Source organism: Varanus komodoensis, unplaced genomic scaffold, assembly GCF_004798865.1.
Source record: "Varanus komodoensis strain SLA01 unplaced genomic scaffold, ASM479886v1 scaffold32, whole genome shotgun sequence".
Taxonomy (NCBI): domain Eukaryota; kingdom Metazoa; phylum Chordata; class Lepidosauria; order Squamata; family Varanidae; genus Varanus; species Varanus komodoensis.
In genome coordinates, this window is record NW_025335798.1 from 6,822,403 (window position 1) to 6,847,312 (window position 24,910).

Consider the following 24,910-nt stretch of genomic DNA (forward strand, 5'->3'; position numbering starts at 1 on the left):
CGGCCCGGGTGCTGCCAGCGCTTTGAAGGCCACAGGGCCCCTCCCCCGTGCCCCACCTATCCCGGAAAGTGGCCCGCGGGCCACGAGTTTGAGACCCCTGCTGTACATCGATCCTTCTAATATAACTGTATTAGAACTTACCAACTTCAGGTAGTAACACAAAATAGGAACGTGAAGAGTTATCCACACTTATCTGTGAAATGGTAGCAGAAAATCTGATTACTGATCGCCACCTCAAATGATTGGCAGTCCGAACCAGGAAGTTGAATCTTGTTCATGGGGGAAATTTATGATGTAGGTGATAGATAGGAAAAAAATGCCAATCTTTGCTTTCTCTGCATGTAACAACACGCCATTCTAGTCCAGAGCTGACTCAGAGTTCCATTGCTCAATGGCAAGGGCAACTTCATGTATGCTAATTACAGAAACAGATTTTTATTTTCCACCTGTCAAATTTAGAAAACACTAGCAGTAAGTTATGAATCAGCCTTGAAAATCAGTCCAGGCAATGCATGTTTGGGCTCTGTTTTCAAGCCCAATAAACAGCATTCACCATGGAAGCACCAGTGATCTGGCCAGGTCCAGTTGCAGACTGAGTTGATCAATGAACTTCAAATCAGTCTACAAAATTATTATTCAAATTTATAGTGGCGTCTTTATTACTGATTCTAAGCCTGCAGAATCAGTCTGTCTGTTAGGGAGGTAAGAAAAATTTGTTTCAGTTCATTTTTATCTTTTTAACCCTAATCCTAATTATCATTTAATTTTCACCTTCTGGATAGAACATGGATTCAAACACACTCTCTTCTTACAGTCCACACACTTCTGAGCTTGCAACATGATTTGCAAACAAACAAAAATATATTTAACAGAATGCATACATTTGAAAAAAAAATCACATGAATAATGTCTCCAAATATATTTTAATGGGAAAATACTTAGGTTTTAAGCATGTACAGACCTGATGGAAAAATTGGAACAAAAATACCAATGGAATTTCATGCAAAATTAAAACAAAAACAAGCCTGCAATCTGATATGGATACAAATCTGTATGAGATTTAAGAGGGAATCTAAGTAATTTGGTTGTCCATGAGTTTGCTAATTAACACACTGCTAAATTATCTCCTTCCATCCCTCTGTGTCTTTCTCCTTCTTTCTTGTGCATATACATCCACACACACACAAACTCCTGTGCTACCCTATCAAGATCCCTTAATGTAGTTTTCAAAACAAAATACCAAAATTTCAATATGACAGAATTAAAATAGAGTAATAAAAGCAAGAACAACTGCTCTTGGATCATTTGCACCTGTACTATTTTTAAAAATTATGCTAATTTTTATGCTATATTTAATGCAAGCAGTGTAGTGTGCCGTTTCTGACAAAATGGTAGGTAGGGCACAAATTAAAATTAATCAATCAATACTTATTATACAGTGCCCTTTTTAGCTCAAGGAATACTACCAACTACAATATAAACAATGAGACATTTCATGTGTGTGCCATAGGAGGTATACATGGCTGCTCCACCTCACTTGACTGGACATATATCTGCCCAGGAAGCAGTTGTTTACAGAATTAATTTCAAAGTGACTCTTCAAAATCCATTGACAGGGAATTTCCCCTCAAACCTCTTCTGTGCTTCCTGTTTGAGCTACAGGGAATTAGGGCAGAGAAAAAAACTGCACATTGTGCTTCACCTTGCCTTTCTTCCCCACCCTTCCCCTGCATCCAGCGGAGAGGTGGCAAATGAACTCATCTGTGCATTGTACATCCCTCTGCAATTCAGGACCTGAGCTCATTTTACATTTCCAGAATGAATAACATGGAAATAGGGACAATCATAGGAATAAACATCATAGAAATAAATGTCAAACTATTATAAAATCCCAGTTTGATTTTGCTGTCATTGGCTTTGCACTAGCACAAAATGCTTCTGCTTGCATAAGAGGTACAAAATGCCACCTGCCCATTGCATCCATCCACACCATATCCCACACCATTCTATAGGGTCCCCCAACCTGCAGCATCAGGGGACCCATTTTGGGCATTGTGTCTGGGGAGCAGTAGCGGATGGAAGAAACAGCCAAAATGAGAAGATCTGCCATGAATGAACACAAGCACTTTCTGCTAGCGCTGCCTCCACTGGACAAACCCCAATATCCTTATTCTGTATTGGAGTTGCTACACTTACGGCTTCTATTTTTGGAGGACGCATCCATTTCAGACTTTCAAACCTGATAAAGATTTTGAGCAGAGTAATTGATTCCAACAAGAAAAAGAAAGCTTGGCATTCTGTTTACGTATTCTGTATAAAAAGGATGGTACTTTAAATGGTGTTATTTTAAAAGCAGAACACAAAGATTGCTTTGTGACATTCCATTCTTTGATTCTGCACTGTGTTTGCCGCCCTTTATAGGTATTCTTTCCTTCCAGGTATTCTACTCTACAAAGGACAGTCCTCTAATTTGGAGAGCTAGCAGAGGATGGTCCTCTATTGTATGGGCTATATAGGCCCTGCTATGTTTCACAAACACAATTGTCCCCACACCATTGTCACCACTTCCCACTGCTTCTGCTGCATGCCACCTCTCCTCCTGTGTCCACCTGATGCAGCTTTTCGGCCCATGTGCTAAGTCTTCTGCCACGTCTGCCAGCTGCCTCCCCTCACTGCTTCTCCTGCCTTGCTCCTGCTCTGCTCATGCACCACATCAACATCTGGCCAGCCTGTCCTTCTGCTCATTGTCACCTCTGCTCAACTCAGGAAACAAGAAAATATTAGAATGAGAGATAAGTCCACCAACTTTCCTCTCCTTGGCCAGAGAAGTGAATGGTAGGGAGAGAAGGAAAGGGTCTGACTGGAGAAGGTGGTAAGGTCCTGGTAGGTGCTCCATCACATTGTACAAAAACTACATACATCTGTGGCCAGTAGGAACAGTTTTATTCCATTAAAGACATTTTGAAACCCTTAGCAGAAGAAGTGATGTTAAAGAGTGTCCCACCAGGACTAGAACCCCAAAAATTTCACTTGGAGCCCCAGTTTTTGGGAGGCTGCTATCCTGCTGTCCACAGGCAGTTGTTGAAATAAACGTACAGACACCCAGGTGATCTCATTGTATCTCGTTGCACTGGACTAGCTGGCTGTTTGCCTTTCGGGAGCTAACCCGAATCCTAACTCTCTTGCTTGCTTCAAGCTTCCAAAACAACAGGCAGTCTCATCGCAAAATATGCCAATTCACAGCTGACACACCACAGCAACTACAAATCTAGTCTTGGTGCATGAACAAAGTCATGAGTTGAACCCAACCTAGAAACAAGTTCCAGAAACCCCCATTTCAGTTAAGCTGGGCTCCATCCCTCCAAGATCTACACAAGCCCTCTAACTAGGTGACTCTTCTATCCTGAGACTGACAGGGCATGAGCTTGTTTTCCTCCTCTCCTTTGTCCCCTCTCACCTCTTCCAAGCCCTGCCAGTTCCAGTTGTCTGTATGAGAATCTGGGCAGCCTAACCCTCCTCTGACCCCTTGATTCCCACAAGCCACTTCTTCCAGTCTTTAAAGTCCTCATCGGAAAAGTCTGTATAACCCTGACCTTGGAAAGTGCACCAAGAATAACTGTCTTGCCCATTCCCTAAGATTCTGCTCCTGCTCCCTCCCCTTGAATCTTTCTGTCAGATGTGTTTTTATTTATTTCCTCCCATGAAATCAACTGTCCTCCACTTCCCTTCCCGCACATCTCTTGTTACAGATCAGGGTGTCCTAAGGAGACGGTCCTTCACAGCATGTAGAGCACTTGTAAGCTGCTATATGCTCATTTGTGCTTAACTGCTTTAGTCTTGGGCCCAAAACTATCTGGTACTTAGCACCATCCTGCTGAACAGTATCCTACAAGGCCCACACCAGCTTGACTCACAGTTTCTCCAGTGGGCAAGGCCTGCAGTTTTTAAAGCAACGCAGAAACAGGTGGAATTACTTGACCTAGAATGAAGCAGGAAGCAGAAATCAAAGAAGGGAGTTCTACTGCCTGCCCTGAGCATTTCTGTTTATGTCCAGGCTTGCTTTAGGGAGCAGTAACCCCCCATTACACTATCAGTGGGTCCTGCTGATGCAACCAAAAGACTAAACTGCAGCAATAACTCCATTGCTTGGTGCAGAGAGGTTTCCTGCTGATTTTATTATTCCTTCCTTTACTTTTTCTGCATGGATATGCCTGCATTTATAAATGTGTGCTTTGTTGAAAATACTATATTTTTAGAAACGCAACTCTCAAGTGTGTGTATGCATTACAGAATTCAGGCCAATCAGCTTCTTAGAATTATTATTCATTCAACTATAAATAAGATTAGGGAAGTATACAGAGGTGTTTGCTATGAAGAAGCAGATGGCAAATGACAGCAGAAGCTTCCCCAGCCTGGCCCTGGTAAATTCCAAGATCAAGAGGGAAAAAAGTCATAGCAGGCTGCCCACTTTTGATGTGAATTGTTGTATGAATGCAGTATCGGGGGCTTCCTGCTTAGTGGGGCATGCTATTGAAATGCACATGACTGTCCTCCAAGTCATCAGAGAATTAGAAAATGTGGGGCTTTTAAATAACTCCATTTTGCTGGCATTCTAGAGCTTTATTTCTGCGGGGTTAGCAGTAACTTGTAAAATGGCCATCTGGTGGGAATCATCAGTGTGTGGTAATCAGGATGGAGAGAGAAAGCCTTCCCATACCACTGACCACTGAGAAATAAATGGGAGTATGACTGATATGCTTTCCTAAGATGTCAAAAGTGCATTGGCATGGCAGCTGGTGTGTGTTTTTCACAGGATCTTTTTGCTGATCATCTAGAATACTAACAAGCAGGAGTAGACTTGTGTACTCTTTGTGTGTGTGTTAGGGGGAGAGTGAATATATTTTATTTACACCCACCCAGAAAAACACTTAAGGATGCTGTCAAATGATATTAACAAGAAATGTTTTTTCAATAAGTAACAGCAGGGCAATCTGGGCACAAAAAGAGAGCATTGTTCACCACTGAGCAACCATAATTCATTTTTTTATTTTGCAGCAGACATTAAGACCATTTCTTCTTTTCTGCATATGTTTGGGTACAAGACAAAATGAAGTGGGATCTGATGCAAAATTGTACAAAGCTGGGACAACAGAAACTAAAAAGCTTTAATTTCTGCATGTAACTCCTCTGCTGAGAGAAATGTGTCAGATGTCTCTTTGTTACCAGGTCAGGTTTAAGGTTTAGATTCTACTATCTAAAGCCCTAAACAACTTGAGCTCAGCAGACCCAAGGGAGTATTTTTTTTTCTCTTATCAGCCTGCCTGGCCACTTAGGACATCAGAAGACAAGCTCTGAGTAGTTCTGCAAGGACTTCTAGCCCAACGTAGGTCCACCCAGAAAACAGCCCTCAGTGCCAGATCCATTTCTAAGGATCCTACAGTCAACAGGCACCAACATTATGTTGTTTTTGGTGCTTCTGGAAAACATCTTTATTTCAAGAAGTGTTCCTTTATTGAGCAGCCACAGTTTCTTTTTAAAGAATTTACTTTGATATAGTTGTGTTATTCTTTTTGTAGTATGGTATCTTTCATTGTTCCCTCCTTCGGAATCTGCTTAGACACCAAGTGATGTATAAATTTTGTAATAGAATGGTTACCAAGGAGGTTATTAAAATGAGAATATGGATGAGCCAGCCTTTCAGGTCATGGAACTTGAGTATGTGGGGAACAAAATGACACAGAGATTGGATGAACATGTCATGTTTAGACATGGAATTCACTTTCTGTTTAACTGAAGCAGGCTTTCTAAGTTATTTTTGGGTAGCCTATTACTCAATTGTTTTTATCTGAACATCCTTTCATGTGCAACTCACCATTGCATCCATTAATTCCATGCTATAGACACCAGTGGAAAAGTGTAGGTGGATACAAGCTTTGGAATATGTGTGTTCATGCAGTCTGTTCTGGGCTTGCCTCTTACCCTCTCTGGTTTTAAAGAGAGTCGTATTACTTGCTGATGATGATCCCAGCAGTCTATTTCTTGCCTGCAATCATTAAATAGCCTCTAGGGCATCTTAAGTGTTTTGCATGTTGGGAAGAAGAACACATTGTGAAGCCAGTATTATTATCACCATAGACTGGAAGCACAAAAGTGACTGCTCTTGAGCAGAAATGTCCTGCAGGGTGTCTGTTCACAGGGATGATGTCCATACGGTACTGAGAGTCAAGGTGCAGGCTGGTAATACCAGGTCAGAAATAGGTTCATTCAATGTTACTATTCATTTATTATATTTATATCCCACCTGTTTTCTACAAGGAACCAAAGGTGGCTCATATGATTACCCTCCTTTTTATCACATTTTAGGGTTTTTTCCCTGCATTTTATCACAACAAACTTGTGAGGTAGATAGACTGAGAGTGATTGCCTGGCCCAAAGTCAGTCAGTCACTTAGTCAAGGGGGAACTAGAATTTGGATCTCTTAAGCCCCCGTCCAGCACACTAACCATTATACCACACTGGCTCTCTAGGAAAATGTCAGACAGATGAGGAAATGTGTCCAGCAATCTGGACCAGGAAGAAGAGAGTCTTTGTTAGCGCTGGCTGAGAAATGTGCCCTGGCAAGGTCTCCCTGTCTCAGATATATCTGATCCCTACTTTGAATAACAAAATTCAGGATTAGGTGTAGTTCGCAGGAGGACAGCTAACCATTTCTGGGGTTGTGATACATTCTAAAAGGGAAAAAATGCATCCGCAATAGGTATGTATTTGAAAGTGTGCAGTCACTATGTGGCCAAGAGGGACCTATATCTGTTAAGGTAGCCTTTGGAAAAATTCCCTTAAAATATGTACAGGGTTTTTTTCCTCCTATACCTCCCTTACTTATCATGTCAATTGAAATGAATGTGGGTTATGTTAGACTAATGTTGGATAAAGCCCTGAACTTCCGGATGGTACCTTCCCCATCTGTGCTCTGCCTTAGTGCTTTAGCAAAAAGTATAAAAATAGTCAGGAATTCATTTATAATATTGTTGATCTGTAGCATTTGTTCATAGAAAACCCTGCAGGAACGACTTTTGCATTTTTTAAAATCTCAGCCATTCACTTACAATACTGTGAAGTTACCCTGCATGGATCCATTGGTACAACATGAACAAACAGAGCTAGTTAAAACTCTAGCCACATGTCCCAGTTTTACTCAGTTGGATTCTGTGAATTCAAGGTCCCCCATGGTGCTTATATTAGCAGAGGAAGTACAGCACCTCTTTGCCACAGCTCAAGTGCATAGTAAAAAGTAAAAGAATTGAACAAAGGCATTAGAAAGCAGTCTGTAAAAAAAAGGCTGAACATACCTGAGGAAGAGTATATTGTTGTTGCTGTATTTACATCAACATCAACCAATGATCTGCAGTTTGATTCAGACAAGGAACCCAGGACGGTCACAGGTGCTATACTGGGATGCCGCAAAGCCGCTTTCAGTGGAGCTACGTGATTGTACTGGACAGATGACATGCATCCTATGAATCCAAACGAGTTTGCCCTGGAGACCTCCAGATCCAGGCCTTGACTATCTGTAAATGCAAAGCAAAAGGAAGCTCTTAGCCTGCCTTTCTTCCTATAAATTAAAGAGAGTTTAAGATTCATTCCCACCACTTTATCTCAGGGGTTAACAATTATGTGGTCCTTCACAAAGGTTGGCTTACTCCTTCAGCCAACATAGCAAATAGAGAGGGAGGGTAGAAAATGCAGGCAAGGTGACTAGAGAACTACAAATTGTCTACCGGTCAGCGGCCAGTTTCTAAAGAGTTTCTAATCCTTTCAACGAAGTCTTATATCCAAACATCCATGTATGGCATAAGCCTTCAACTGCACTTGGTCTGGTATAAATTAAAGGACACTGTGGCTAACTTTTAGGGGATATGAGCAAGGAAAGCCAGTGTGGTCCGTGGAGACACCCCATGCTTTGTATTAAGGACTCCTGCCAAGTGGCATTTTTCACCTTCACCATGAGGCTGTCCTCCCCACATCTCTCTTGTCCCCTTCCAAAAAATGGGCAGGATGACTCCCTTACAGAGTTATGCTAGGTGGAAACTCATTAAGGATAGAAACCAGCAGATGATGAAACATAAAAGGTTTCCTTGCAGGGAAAAGGGTTCAGAGCATGGAACAGGAGCTGCTCCATGATTCAGTCCTGCTTGCTTCTGGTTCTTGTCCTGTCTGTATATAGGTGATAAGCAGAACCTTCAGTACTTGGGATGCTATGAAAGTGCTCCTGAGTGATCCAGTCTTGCCTACTTCTAAGTAGGCATGCAGGGACTTGGTATTCGTAAAATGCTGTTTGAAGGTGCTCCTGGATGATTCAGACCTGCTTGCTTCTGACTAGACATGCAGAAGCTTGTCCTACTTATTTCTGAGTAGGCTTAACATTAAGAAGCCTAAGTAAGACTATCCTTTTTGCTCCACCCACTTTGCCTTTCACCACACCACTTTACCTTTGGGATGTAACCCCTGGACCTTTCTTGGATTGGAATATATCCCTCAGATGTACGAGTCCAGATGATATTTAATGGGATAAATGTGTTATCTTTCTCTACTTATTAAATGAATAAAATGCCATAGGCAATGCACAAAGAAGTATAGAAAATTGAAAGACCAATTTAAATAATGTTCAGGAGGCTATTGTGTAAGATAACTCATGAATGCAAGAGGATATGTGCAGTTGCTTGTTGCAAAGCACTAGCAACAAAGATACCACCTAAGACCAAGATAATGCAATTATCATAGGGACTTCAGAGCCATTGACCTTTCCTTTTTCAATAATCTGTTGCATAACCTTATATTTCCAGAAGGCTATGCTTTACATATTAATTCAAACTGAACACCTTCAGCACCATAAAAGATCACCAACGGCAATGGGAAGAACACCACTTCCTAAGATGCAAAGTTCATTTTCTTCTATATCTCAGACATTGGAAAGAATGAATCATTCACATCCAGATCTTATTGATTATTCACATTTCTTCTGATCTCATTGTCCCTGGGTAACCAAAGTCCATCCCGGCTGGATACTGAACCACCAGAAGCCCAAATGTAATCCTGGTTCTAAAGTTACATACAGAGACAAGTTTGGTGGCACTTCAAAGGCCTGCAGATTTATTTTGCACCAGCTCTTTATGTTCCTTATTTTTATCATCTTATCACAATAACACTGTCAGTCTTCAAGGTGCCACAAGTGTGCAAGACCACGAGCACATCCACACAGCGTTGCAGCACATCCTGGTGAACATTGTTGCCCAAACAAAGAACCTTATACTCCACAGATGATCAGCTCATCGTGGATTGTTACCCCTTTCCACACTTCTCCTCAGCTTTTTCATGGATCTCTCATGGGACACTACAGAAAGACCAACCGGGCCCCCATTTTCAACTCCCCATGGCCTTTTTGTATTTACCCACTCCCTCTTTTGTAAATCATGAAAAGCTGGCTTGACAACTGCTTTCATGAACCCTATTTTGACACCCTCTGAAACCCATCAAAGTTCAACAAGTGCCAACTTGGACATTGCTCCAAAAGGGCTCCAAAAAGTTTCTTTTCCCATTTGATTTGTCTTGACAGCTGTCAAAAGGCAAGGTGTCAAGAGAAAGCAAAAGTGTGAGAAATTTCCATTTGCAAAAGGGGAATGGTGTGCTTTACACCCATTCGCAGCAAAACTCTGTGCTGCCTAACCCTTCCTTTTTTCTTTTTACTGAGACTCCAGGTGCTCAGAAAAGTGCAAAAGTGTATTCACCACCTCTGGTCTTAGAAAAATTGAATTTTGGGTGTCTTTAAATGTTTGTTTTAGATAAGTTAATGTTTTGTTTGTTTGACTTTATGCATGACAGCCTTATTTATTTATTTATTTATTTATTTATTTATTTATTAATTAAAACATTTTTATGCCGCCCCATTCGCCGAAGCCTCGGGGCGGCTCACAATAATTATAATATAAATTAAAAATATAAATATTAAGTTAAAATACCACAATACAGTATAGAATATACCACATATGTATAACAGCTAACTATTAAACCTCCTTTCCCCCTTGGCATGGGCATGAGATACATTTTTTTCACTTTCCCAAGCAGCTAGAGAATCAGGAAAACAGTGCAAAATATGCACAACCTTGAGGACTGTCCAGGACAAAAAGCAAGCAAGCAAAAAGTTGAAGGATCCTGCCATGTAGGATAAACATCTTTGCTTTCTCTTGTCTTTCCTTTGCTTCCCTTTGGCACCTCTTAGGATCAGTGCCCAGGGTCCAGGGTTAACACCTGTTACACTTTGGCGTTGCACAACTGCAAAACTTGACCATCATGTCAGTGCATCTTTATGTGTGTGTGTGTGAATCTACCAGTGCACATGTTGTGTGCAAAACCACAACAACCATCTGCAGCCAATGACAGCCCCTCCCAGATGCTGTTAGGGCACTTTAAAGGAGCTTTCAGTAGCTGTCAAAATGGGATCATGGAAGGTGGTTGTCAAGTCACCTTTAATATCCTCTCAAACATACAGACAAGCAAACTTTCAGACAGGCAGGCAGACATTCATGAGAGGACTTGTGGGCAGCTGGTTCTGGTGAGGGCCAGGCTGTACTTGCTAAGTTTGACAAAAGGTTTTTGCCACTCTGGGCTATGGGCTGATAAATAAATCTAATAGAGATAAACAGCCAATTGTGGCTACCCATGATGGTATCTGTCACTTGGCTTTGGACAACATGACAACCTATCATGGATTCAGCAACCCATAGCACAAGCTATGGATTTTCAGTGTCCTTGTTGTCCTCAAACAAGCTACCCTGCAGGAATCCATCTGGGTGTGCAATACACAGCCAACAAGCATGAGTGGCAAGTCATGATGGATTGTCATGTCACTGGAACCCTGTGCGCGCATGTGTGTGTGTGTGGGAGAGGAGAGGAGAGGAGAGGAGAGGAGAGGAGAGGAGAGGAGAGGAGAGGGTGCCCTAACAGATGAACACCGCTGAAGTTTCTCATACACTTTGGTGGCACTTCCTTGTCAACCTGGCATTGTCAGCTGCTACGTATAACTCTCTGCTGGCTATGTGCTACCTCTGTTAACAGAGGCAGCATGCATTTATCAGTTACTGAGGAGCTCTTGCACCCATCCTGCTTGAGGGGCCCTGGGGGCAGCTGGTTTGCCACGATGTGTGCAAGTGCTGGACTGGATGGGCCATTGGTCTGATCCAGCGTGGCTTCTCTTATGTTCTTACATGTTTAAAATGAACTGAACAGCATGTCACATTTCATAAAACTGTTCTGGAGCATTGTATGTTGTTGGCTCCTTACTTGATCTTAACCAAGTACTAAAGTTCAGGAACATGAATAAAAGAAGTGTCTGTGTTGCATTAGACCAGGCTCTGGAGATTTGGTGACTACTTAACAAGACTGACTTGGCCTGCTGGCATGGCAGTGCTGATCAGCTGATGAGCAGAATTTCAGATTAAGCTCCCAAGGGCTCTGCAGACCACATGGAAACCACCAAAAAGCATATGCAGCCCAGTTTGCCCACTCCCAATAATCAGCAGCACCTGAGATAGACTGCCACTACCAGCCCTCTGGAACAGTGTATGAAATCAGTCAGGAAATGCCTTATCCAGAAAGCTTGGTGCCTAGCAGAATGCACCTCCAATGCTAAGAGTAGGTTCAGTATCTCCACCCAATATAAATTAATAATATAATAACAAGATTTCCTTTCCTACTGTCCTTTCAAATTGATGACTGCAATTGCAGCATGGCTCAGTCACAAATTAGATGGTAGAGAGAAGCATAGTAATTAACAATGAATTTCTGCATCGAAGCACACAGGCCAGGCAGAAAATCACCCTCAGGCATAGTTGTTTCCGAGCATTGCCACTAAACATAAAATTGGGTCCTTGGGGCTCTGCAGGAAGTGAATCTGCAGATACAAAACACTGGTCATATTTTTCACCACCACTGAAGGGAAGAACCACTCAAATACTGAGTTCAGAGATATGGGACACTGGAAAACTCATTCCATTTTGGCTTGATGAACTGTCAATATATTTCTTGCTGACAACCAAAATAAAGCTGAGTCAGAGGATATTTCCCCAGCTTCATGAAACTGTTTGATGTATCTGGAGCCAACAATTTTTCTCAACGTGGCCTTTTGGGGTCCATTCCATCAACCCTGGGCAGGGGCTAAATTGATCAAATAAACAGAGTCAGCACGTGAAATTCTATCTTAAGCATGGGCTACAGCTTGTGTTTTGTTTTTTAAGCTGTGCATAATTCAGGACTCCACTCTGCAAACATGTACAAATTGTACATTGTGAATGTGTGCAGATTGCATAACTTCATGGACATTGTGGTGCAGACATCTCTTTTTCTCATAATTCTGAAATAAACTGATAGGAAATTCAAGATGGCTCAGGTGGAGTGTGTGCATATGTGGGGAGAAAAAGATAGCCCTATACTATTGAATGCTAGAACAACACGGGCAGTGAATAAAAACTAATGAACTAACACAATAGAGTCCTTTGGCTATTGGGTGGTATAAAAATGCAATAAACAAATAAATAGTCCCTGATTTGCATGCATTTATGAAAATTGCACTTGATATACACAGTCCTTGGTTCCAAACTTGTATAAATATTTTAGAGAGAGAGAGAGATTGAGAGAGATTGAGAAGGAGAGGAGAGGAGAGGAGAGCTTCAACATGGCCTGCTTTTTGACTGTAGGGCAGAAAAAATGTTTGAAAGTTCACAAACTTATTTGTTTATTTACACATGCATTGATAGGCTGCCTATAATTGCTGATGCCTTCTTAGGAAACTTAAATGGAGCAAGTTTTCTATCCCTAAGGCATGGTTCTTGTTCCCATTACAAGCAGGCATGTCACATATCTGGCCAGGGTGACCTATTTTATATTGTTATTTTTGTGTTTTAACTTTATGTTTACATTTTACAAACATTTTAACTTAAGGTTATAATTTAATGTTTGTATTTTAACTTATTGTATTTGTATTTTTAACTTATTGTTGTAAGCCGCCCCAAGGCTTCGGCGAATGGGACGGCATAAAAATGTCTTAATAAATAAATAAATAAATAAATAAATAAATAAATAAATAAATAAATAAATAAAATATCAACCCATGTGGGAGTGCTGATGTTGAGCATAAAAAGCCATTAATAGAGCCTGTGGGTGATCAAAGCCTCAAAAAGGTTACCAGAAATAAGAATTTCTTAGAACAATAAGGTATCATGTCCCAAGTAAAGAATTTAGGCTTTACGACATATACCCAGCAATTTACTAGAAACTCTTGATGCCTTTCTGTACAAGTCAAACATGCTAGCACTAATTTTGCCCACACACTTTTTAACATCCTGAAAGACTGTATTTTAAAATCTAAAACACACAATAGCATAAAGCCGAGACATGACAATTTTATTCAGTTTCAAAAGCCATCCATTCGACCCTTCAAACAAACGTGTCAAAAACAAACACTCCCATTTTATTTTCATTTTTATTCAGTGCTCAGAATGTGGACTATTGTAATAAGAAAAGACTTGATTGATGCAACATAATGGTGAGCAGCAAATGCCAAACAAAGGAATACAAGATTCTTTTGATAGCAGACAGCTGCAGTCAATTGAGAGAAGAACGGTTTGGTCTAAAAATAAAGCTACACGAGAGAATCTCATGGGGAAGAGGGTGGAGACTTTGCAACCTTCTATTTCGACATGCCTCCCTAAAGAGATCCTATAGATACTCTCTGGAGTGTAACATAAGACACGGCAATTAAGTAATATTACCATGCAAACTCTATTTCTGAAAATAGTAGCTGTCTCCAAAGACGGTTGTAGAATGTTTTTCTCTCAGTGTGAAGTGACTCCCCAACCCTGCAGATACACAAACACACACACTCCGCTCACGTGAGGATCAATATTGAATGGGGCCAAGCAGAAAGAAGCAATTGTTCCAACTGGAGGTTAATAGGAATGGAACCATTCTTAGGTTTAAGATGTAATAGCCCATAATGGCTTCTGCTGAGAATGTGCTAAAAATGTCTGAGTAGCGGGATGACCACTTGCGCACTGTCAGAGCAAAGGAACTGCATCACTAAAAGAGAGGACAAAGGAAGGCCCAGATCTGCACAAAACCGATATGTGCTGATTTTTATGTATGGACACACATTTAGAAACAATAATTGCCATAGACATGCGGTACATCTCACTGTCATGAGGACTAACTAGGTGACCTGGGTGAATGTTCAGTCTGCCCAAGCAGACTATCTGTGGATGGACAGCTGCAAGGCCCTGCTCCGATTCCTTTGGGTTCTTTGACTTTAACCTGATCTGGCCTGGACATCCCACCAAACATCCCACCCATCCTTCAAACAGAGGACTGTCCTTTGCCAGCTCTCTAAAACAGACAGCTGTTCTCTGTGATGTAGGTCACCTGACCACTGTACGCAGTATCCCAAATTCAGGCAGCTTTCACCACATCATGATGGGGAAAGAGAGAAACCACCTATCAGTGTCTTGACATAGTTACACAAAGATATCCTTGTGAAGTCCATTAGTGGGAAAGTGAGATCTCAGTGGCCTGTCCTCCCCCTCTCCACTGCTATGTTGCCCCACAACTTTGTGAGAGGTGGAAATAGAACATAATGCATCTTCCAATGAACAGTGGTTCTATAGTACAAGGTCATTAAGGGCGTGATCTTATTGATTACACCATGGTGATTGTAAGCCTGCAAACCTGAAGGTGTGCAATCATCTAAAGCAGAACAGGAGGCACAACAGAGAAGATTGCAAATTGCCTTTTCGGATAAAAAATGAGGGTGGGTCAGAGATGGAGAAAGGGAAGCTTGGAGAGACTCAGGTTAATTATATCCTGATCTCTCCAGTTCCCTTTCCCCACTTTAACATCCCCCTTTTCTTCTTCTGAGGTTGCTTTTCTGACCTTGAAGGGCTGCTGACCTGCACCAGCTGTGGGGGAGAGGCTCTCTGACCCCGTACTCCCAAGACTGACTCACAAAGTGGAAGGTGGGACCAAACAATCCTATTGTGCTTGGGCTGCTCACCCACCGACAATAGCATTGCTCTCTGAACCTCAAAATCAGAGAAAAGGTGGATATCAGTCCTAGCCACCTGTAACACTTGAAGGGAGCTTTGGGTCTTCAGGCAGCAATTCCTTGATAGGCTTAGCTTCTCTGTTGCTCCCATCGCCAACCTTCTTCCACCATGGCTCTACAGAGTACTTCAAAAAAGAACAGTTGAGAACCACGGACCTACAGATGGGCCCATTAAAGCGCTGCGGGTCTGCCAAACTGTCCAGAAATGGAAAATAGTTAGAAACCCTGTGCTGCTGAGTTGCAAAAGGCAACGTGCAGTTTTCTTTCAGCAACTCAGACACTGAATAAAATTGTGTTCATGGATTAGCCATGGATAGGGCTATGAAGAAAACAAAAGGTAAGGATGTTGATGCTAGTGATATACAGGTTTTGTTCAATGTATTCTCTCTGTGCTTTAGGATTGTTGGGCATCTTTCATACAACAGATGCTCATTGATGGAATCAGACACTTTTGCAGGAACATTTCATTCATTTTCAAATGCGTACTTGTGCTACTGTGCATTCATGCCAATGCACACCTGCACAAGTGGACATTTGCACAGATCCCTCTCACCACAATAACATGCCAGCCTGTAAGTCCATGAAAACTACACAAGTCAGAAAAGTCAGTCATCTGTGGAAACCACAGTTCCGATTCACAGAGATCGAATATCATTCGAATCCAGTCTCTGACATCCCTATGTGAATCAAACAAAACCAATATGGACAAACCCTCATGACCATGGGAGGGCATGGAGCAAGGGCACATGAAGACAAGAAACAGTAGCACTTTAACCATTGACAAGCATTTAACAATTCATCCTTTTAAATAGAGGACATATGTGAGGTCATACATGGAGGGAGAAAAGAGATCTTTAGAGACAACAACACTGTGAATTCATAAGGTCAAGGATAATAAGGCAAGCAAATCTGACATTTTCCAGTAGACCAGAGGCAATAACCTTTCTGTTATTAATATAAATAGGTCAACTTTCCATGGGTTGGATCCATCTGATTTTGCCAGCAGAAGGATACTGATGGTGAAATGGGAATCTGTATATACTCCACCCACTGCAGCCCTCTGTGGAGCTCTCCATATCTCCTCCGGAGGATCTTTTTGGATTTGGAGGGACCAAGCAGGGCTGCAGAAGGAGAATGAGAAGATGTGGAAGTCTCATTCTTTCAGGAGTATCCTCCCACTGGTGGAATGCAAATGTTGGAGCAAGTCATACGGTAGAATGCATTATACCATGTATGCAGGAAACCAGGAATTAAGGCAGTTAAAAACTAAAATAAACATATAACTATTAAAAGCCAAAATCAGTCAAAGTTACTGACATTATAGAGAAATGAATGCAAAATTCTGTTGATTGGGAGATCTTCCCTACATCGTATGTTGCATTGTGTCTTCAGTGCTGGTGGATCATTACCACAATGTGTTCTCTAAAGCAGCATGCTCTATGGTCAACAGGCAGATCATATGAGGCTGCAGCTAATGTGCTTCCATGCTTACACCAGCCTGGTGTCCTCCAGTAGCCTAAGACTTCAGATTGCATCAGTTCTAGTCATCATGGCCAATAGCGAATGGCCACGAATCCTGAAAGCTGTAGTCCAGGATATCTGGAGGGCTGAAGAGGATGGCTGGCAGACTACAATTGGGATAAATTGTAGCTGTGTAGATTACAGAGCTGTGTAGATTACAGGATGCAAAATCCCACATGAATCCAGTAGTTTTGTTTTTTTAATACAGTTGCTTTCTATTTTTTATTTCATTTCCCAAGCCACCAGTAGCTAGATAAATTAGAAAAGGCAACAATACCACTATTGGATTAAAAATAAAAAATAAAATGTTAATATGCAATTGTTATAAGCAATACAAAAAAATTAAAAGTTCTTGAAATCACATGCATAGTTCAAACCTTCAGCCATGTCATGAAAGATTAGGGCAGGACGAGGGGGGCAATCAAGGGCAGCCACCAAACAGTGGTGACACAATTCAAAGATCAATATATGCTCTTTTGAATAAGACAAGTGCTTCAGTAGAACCTCTGCTGTATAATTTTAAAATCTGTTATTTCATCATAACTGTTATTTTGGAGAGTTTAGGTCATGTTTAAACAGCGATCAGAAAAATATCAGACAAGAAGGTTGTTTTACTTTAGCTAAAGCTTGATGGATTCCCCCTGCTTATTCTCTGTTAGTCTTCTGTAACTTGACATGCTCCAGCTATCTTTGATCTTATTTGTTAATTTCTGTTATTAATTCCAGAAATGGCTTGTGTGCCGCTCTCTTGGAACGGCTCACTTAACTTTCCCTTGCAGGGAAGCCGAGTGCATGAGCAACTGAGCACATCAAAAGTGCCCTTTTTTATTTAATAGGAAGCCCAGCAGTTTAATTTCAGCTGCTGTACCATCCTTAAGAATGCCTAGATGAGGAACACATGCAGATGGAGAACAGACTGCCTGGAAGCAATGCAATTAATTCCAAGGAAAGACTGGACCAGTTTCATAAATTCACCCTGATATGGATAAGGAGATCCATGTCTCGATTGTGTATCCAAGAGCAGCCATAGATTTTAAAGCACTGAACAATGTCTGACCATTAACTTCAGTTAAATAGAGCCTCCAGCTCATGTATCAAGAGCTCTGATTAAACAAAGGATAGGGCTGGATCATGTACATAATTGCATGATTAAATAAAATGAGAAAATTGCTCAGAAATGTTATTATTTGTGCACTGCAGGCTTTATTTCATTTTACAAGTTGCCATACATGCAAATCACACTGAATAGCATTTGTGTGCCTTGCTGAAGAAGTATGGCTGCATTTTCGTTACTCAGGATGGAAATAACCACTGGATTGTATAGTTCCAAACAGGGGATCTAACATTTTTTCCTGTTCTTGCTCCCAAGAATCTGAATGTCCATGGAGCCCTTCTTCACCTCCTCACCCTGGTATCCTGAACATGCAAATACTGTGACTTCACTATCAAGTAAGGGTTTTTCATCCCTGTAGCATTGTTCCCTAGATTGATTTTGTATCATCTTGCCTGATAAAGATATATCAAAATCTCAAAAGTTTTCCTTGATTGCACATTTTAAGAACATAGAATTATAGAGTAGTAGAGTTGGAAGAGGCCACAAGGCCATTGGGTTCAACTTCCTGCTATTACAGGACCTAAGTTACACCATCCCATTCAGATGTTGTCCTGATGATTTTTGAATGTCTCTAGTGAGGGAGAGGCCACAATTTACCAGGTAATAGACTCCATTGTCGTACTGTTCTGACAGTGAGGAAATCCTTCCTGGTGTCTAGTCTAAACCTGGTTTCTTTTCACTTAAGACCGTTATTCCGTGTTCTGCACTCTGTAATAGACAAGAAGACATCTTGTCCTTCCTCTTTGTGACAGCCTTTCAGGCACTTGTAGAGTACATAGAAACAGAGTGAGTCACAAAGGGTCACCTGGGCCATCTAGTCTGACCCCTGGCTCCAGCTGACTCCGCTCATGACATACCTACCATGTGCAATACTATCCTATCAACCCTCAGTCTTCTCTTCCTCAGGCTGAACATGCCTAATTCTCTCAATCTTTTCTCATAGCTTTGTTTCAAGTCCATGAATCTTCTTTGTTACCATCCTCTGTACCTTTTCTAGATTTTCTGCATCTTTTTAAAACTTGGGTGCCCAGAACTGGACACAGTACTCCAGGTGAGGTCTGACTAGTGCACAGGGGAACTAGTCTGTGCAGCCCAATGCTTGTCAACTAGTCTATGCTTGTGTTGATGCAGCCCAAAACAGCATATATTGGGTACTGGTGTATAGACATCTAAGGTCACATGAATTATCCCCGGCTGCTTTCCTACATTTTATGAGAGACTAGTGCCTACCTAGAGTTTCTTTCACTGTTGATAATCCCTTGTCAGTTGATGTTGCACCCAGATGTATATTGCCCTCCCCTGTAGAATTCACTTTAACCTGCCTGATAAACTTCTTCAAGCTGTGGCCAAGTAAACCCTTTCCTTTCTTTTTAAGGTGTAACCCATTGCTTGGCAGCAGCCTGTCTTCCAGGAAGTTTTGCCTGTGGTCCCAGAATCTGAATCTCTCATAGCTGTACTACCATCGCACCCAGAAATTCATGTGGAGATTTCTCTCCCATGTCTTTTCCTCTTCTGAAAACTGGAAGAATTGAGGAGAAAGCTATCTGAGCCCCATTGTTCTTAATTTTATTCCCTAAGGTTTCAAAGTCTGATGTAATTTCCTGAAAGTGCCTATTGGCTACGTCATTAGTTCCTACATGTATGAGAAGAAAGCGATGAGTTTCAGTGGGCTGCAAATCAGTAAGTTGTATGAGAATTCATGGTCTCTTAGTTATATCATTGATCTCTGCTCACGGCTGGCATCTTTTGGTTGGCTTAATAAAAGTATGGCAGCAAAATGGATTTTGGTAACATGGGTACTTACCACATTGACTTGATGAAAGGGGATCTGTGCAGCTAGGCTGGGCTTTCAAGCTAAAGATGGATGAACAAGTACTTTTACTGCTTGTTGAAACTCCCTTTTCTCACCTGAATGGTCATTTTGCTTCATTCTCTCTTGTCCATAGGAGCATGGAAGGTTTTCCCAAACATGAAAAGTGTGCATTTTCAAGCAGGATAAACTTTCCTTCCCATTAAATAATCTAGTCCCCCATGAAAATTTGTCATTTTGGAAGAATGTGCACTTTTCAGAGTCAATGAATTTTGGGAACAGTATCACAAGAATCTGCAAGGTTTTTCCAAAAACTGGGTTTATGTTCAGGACTGCAGACGAGACATTGTTTTCAATTTTTCAAATGAATATTGAACTCTTGTACAACCCTATTTCTAGCATTAATTTAAGTACTACCAAATCAGCCTTCCCTTTGTGCTCTTCAGAAGTCTAGTCCTTTTGACCTATATTAATGAGTCAGCTGGGAATTTAAAGGACAGAGCGGAAATGCTTAATTTTAACTGCTGCACTTCTTCCTCCAAAAACATGTAGATTTTAATGGGATTGATTGCTCATGCATATTGTTTAACTGCAAGGGGTGGATACTTTTTCTTTTTACTATTTAAACTAACCCATTAATGTAGCTCTATAACAGGCCCAAGTTATTCAGTGTCTTAAAATTCAGAATGAAATCTGGAATACTCTACCTCTACCTAGTAGCTAGGAAGGCAAGAAGAGATGAATATGGAGAAGAATAGGTAGCTTTTAGGAAGAGGACGTTCACTTGTAGAAAGCCAGTCCAGAGAAGCTCACCTAGAATCTACATTATTTAGGTCCAGGAAAAGACAGGCCAACAAACAATCCCAGGCTTTCTCTTTTTGGGGGAGGAAGCATATTCAACCTTTTCTCCTTTCTTTGTTTTTACAAATCCTCTGAGAGTTTGGAATTGTATTGGCATTTGCATTTTTACCATTGTGGGTTACTGTCTAAATTTTGATGAATACATCTCAAAGCACCATGCTTATGGGACACACAGAAGCATTACAATTCATTAAATGGCCACACTTTTAGTAATATTAATTCATTAATGAATTTACACAGAATAAAGAGGTCAGATTCCTGCCAAGAGGATCTCCACAGCTGTAATATCATATACATTCAATCCTGTGACTCATGCGTGGTATTTGGGGAGAATCTCCATGGCATAAAACTAAGCTATGTCCACAAGGAGAAGAGCCACTCAGAAACCTTCCCTGCATTACTGGAGAATCTCCAAGACTGTTCCTCCTGCTAGATCACTGTTGCAACCTGGGAAGAGAACAGGGGAGGTAGAAGTGGGGGGTGGACAGGGAGAGAAGAGGACATGGCCCTGCTAAATCCAGATGCCTCTCTATTCCCAGCTGTGGGAAGGCAGAAGGGATGCATTGCTGTCTGATCCATTTAGACCACAATGCATTTAGGGGGAAGCAAAAGGCCAAAATTGTATATATTCCTTTCAGTCTGGTGGGCAGGCTTTGCATAGACGGATCCCTTCATCTACCAAATATCAGTCCTTTAGGACTGTCCTGTCATTATCAGTAAGCTTATTATCCTTGAATAAAGGGCTGAGGTAGAGAAGGTAGGGAAAATGAAACACAAAATCAGGTGAAGTAAATCAGGGATGGTTTTGCAAAGGATGAATGTTCTATTTAAGCAAATGATCTTCATTTGGGTTTGTATTCACATATTGTTGCACTTTTGGTACTTTTAATATTTGTTTCTTCACACACACGCAGATTGGACAGAGAGGGAAGAAGACATCCAGGAGTATCAGCCTTTAAGCCAGCATCAGTCCACACTCTGGTGAAAGCTCATCCATGCACACATTCAGGTGTGCTACACTTTGGGCTACATTAATTGAACTACCACTTCCAAATCATGTGAAGCGCTTGCTCCCTTCTACTCAGCACTGCTTAGGCCTCTATCCAGTCCTGAGTGAATGGTTTAGGAAAGATGCAGACAAGTAGAAATGGCTTACAGGAGGGGAAACTAAGATGATTAGGGAGTCAGAAAAAAGCCCTAGAGGAGAGACTGAATGAGTTGGACACATTTAGCCTTGAGAAGAGAAGACAAGATTATAGCACTCTTCAGGTTGTTGAAAGGCTGACAGAGAGAAAGGCCAGGATCTCATCTTGATCATCCCAGAGTGCAGGGCATGGAATAATCAGGAAAAACTTCCTGACTGTTAAAGCAATAGGACAAAGGAACCAATGACCTAGGAGGCTGTGGGTTCTTCCTCACTATAGACATTCAGGATGCAGTTGGACTGCCATCTTTTAGCGATGCTTCAGGTTGGAGTCCTGATGGTGCTCTGGTCCATTCCAACTCTACTATTTATGATTCTTTGATAGAAGAAGTCCTATAAAGACCTTGGATACATGCAGCATACATACTGCCTGGGTTCAGACAACATTACAAGCCATAGTTGTGATATTATTGTTGTCATTTGTTATTTGTTATTGTTGGACTGTCATGCTATCTGAAGCTATTCATGATATTCCACCATCTTTTGTTTGGTCTTTAGAAATCATGACAAGAAACAATGCTTTGCTCCATGGTTTGCCATGTTGCCTGAACAAGGCATATGTCAGGAATCTATTTTGTGGGTCGGAAGCCATTGGATGCCCTGGGCTCAGCTCCCCAGACTTCCTTCTTGTGACCCTGAATCTCACTTCCTGGTGAGTCCTCTGCCTGCTCATCTGAATGCCCACCAGCAAGCAAGCCAATGCAAATGTGGCACAAACAGCGGCCTTCTTCAAGATGTGTAACTTGTCATCTTGTATTTGTGTTGTGCGTGCTGCAGAAGAAGGTTGCCACTTGCACACTTGGGGTTTTGTGAGCGTTCATGGACTTCCTCCTAGCTTGATTTTCTCTCCAAGTGAAGGCTGAACATGAGAAGTCTCATGGATGGAAGAAGGCCAGATACTAGTGAGGATTGTCACAACCCTAGCATGAATCCAGGATCATGGTTTCCATGAAGTGGGCATCATAGACTGGAAACAATGCACCATAGAATTGAATTTCAGGAACTCTTACTGAAGAGACACATGCCAAAAGCAGAAGGGCTGAGCAGGGAGGATGGAAGCCATAATGGCACAGAAATCACTTGATTGTCTCTTGGCTGAAGTGTGGTTAAAAAAATGAACTATGGTAATCACCCAGGGTTTCTTGTTGTGTTGTATTGTTTGAGCCCAGCCCCTGTCTACCTTTAAACATTGTGATGTGAATTGAGAACAATCGTAACATACATATGGTCAGTATAGCAAAAAAAAAAAAAAAAAAAAAGAATAAATTCAAGCACAAAATATAATCAGAGTGGTTCTGATACTTACTTGCAATACTGTAGGCATTTAAAAAATATCAGAGTGGTGTTGTAAGAATTATTTACCTCTGCTAAAATTAACAGTCATAACAACAGGAACTCTCACCCAGTATTAGCAAATTATGGAATTAATCTTGCATATCTTTTCAGATTACAGGCCACACAGAGATGGATCAAGGATGTTTCAGAACCTTGCACAATACACATCTGTAAGTCCAGTCTGTTTTCAAGGCAGTCCCAGAAGCAAAATCAACAATTCATCATAAATAATGATCAAAACACAGGAATGAGGGGAGACACAATGTCACTGCATTGCTGTTCACAGACTTCATGCTTCTGTCGCTAAGAAGCAAACACTTTTCTGTGATAAGCGAACTAGATATGCCTGTCAGATTTTTTAACCAAAATCTAGGGATAAGGAAAATATAAATACTGAAAGGTATGCGGTGTGTGTGTGAGAAAGCATGTTGGGAAGGGTAAAGAGTATTTAATCCATTCCCTCTCAGCCATTTTTCCACTTAAAATCTCCCTGGCTGCTTCCAGACACCACCAAGCAGAATCCAGTCGTTGGTATGTTTTGTCCTTATCCACCTGATTACATATGACCTAGCCAACAAAATCTTATGCCAGAATACATGGGCCTGGCTGCAGTCCTATGTATATATATTTAGGAGAAAGACCCATTGAGCTCAGGGGGTCTAATTGTAATTAACACAACTAGATTTATGCTATTAAAGGACTTCTTTATGTGACGAGTTTAACCCACTGCTGTATGAAGGTTTCTATCAGTCCTAGAGGAAATCAACCCTGACTGCTCTTTAGAAGGCCAGATAGTGAAGATGAAACTCAAATACTTTGGCCACCTAATGAGAAGGAAGGACTCCCTGGAGAAGAGCCTAATGCTGGGAACAATAGATGGCAAAAGAAGAAGGGGGCGGCAGAGGATGAGTTGGCTAGATGGAGTCACTGAAGCAGTTGGTGTGAGCTTGAGTGGACTCTGTGGGATGGTGGAGGACAGGAAGGCCTGGAAGAATGTTGTCCGTGGGGTCGCGATTGGTTGGACACGACTTCACGACTAACAACACCAACCATTTTCCAGTTTCACTGAGGAGGGAAAATGCATCCTTTACACAGGGCTTTTTTCTGGGGGTTGTTTCTTGCCCTTTGTAATCTAGCCTATTAACTGTTTATAGCCAAGCTGGCACTGTTGCATAACTGCAGTATAGAGGTTTTCTATCTATTCAGGTGGCTTTTGTCCCAGTTTGTCCTGATTTAAAATTTAATACCAGATTTCCTCACTCTAAATGCCACTGAAAAAGTCTCAAAGACTCAGGAGAGAGAGGCCCTGTGACCTCATGAAAAGGCACCCACTTCTGTGAGTGAGGGATCACAAGCACAGCATGAATGCCTCATTTAACAAAGCCATCGTCTCTGTTGTGTGCCAAGTTTCCTCATTTTTGTTCCATTATCTTTATCATGTTACTCACCAGATCTGGGATATAACTAGAGCCTTAAATAAATGATTAATTATCCATTGTCTGTCTTGTAGGCTAGTCCCAAATTTGGAATATAAATACAATGGGCCACTGTTGCTTTTTCCCTAGCCTTTTCCAAACTTATTATCATGCATAATACTCAGCACCAAAAGCACCCTTCTTTGGTTCAGTGCAGATACAATTTCTAAGGGTGCTTTGAGGTGGAGCTCTCCTACTGCTAACCTTCAAAATGATTGTGCAGCTAGTCATCCTTAACAACTTTGTTTCTGGTAAGAGGAACTGTTGGAGATGGAAATAAACTTTGGAAGCATCTTAAGTCTCACACCTCCCCACTAAACAAACAAAGAATAAGGCAGGTCAATAATGCACACACAAACACACTCACAAACCATCATTAGGAAGCAGCCTGAAACTTAGTTATCATTACTATGTCCTGAGACAGGACTGTGTGTCTCACTCA

The 24,910-nt window shown here is 41.4% G+C and overlaps 1 protein-coding gene across 1 annotated transcript in view; it reads right to left on the reverse strand.

The window, feature by feature from the left end:
* CNTNAP5 (contactin associated protein family member 5) overlaps positions 1-24,910 on the reverse strand; it is a 314,549-nt gene that overhangs the window by 2,336 nt on the left and 287,303 nt on the right. Inside the window, exon 22 of the mRNA XM_044438476.1 lies at positions 7,350-7,568. Within this exon, the coding sequence (XP_044294411.1) occupies positions 7,350-7,568 (219 nt within the window). The remainder of the gene's footprint in view (positions 1-7,349; positions 7,569-24,910) is intronic.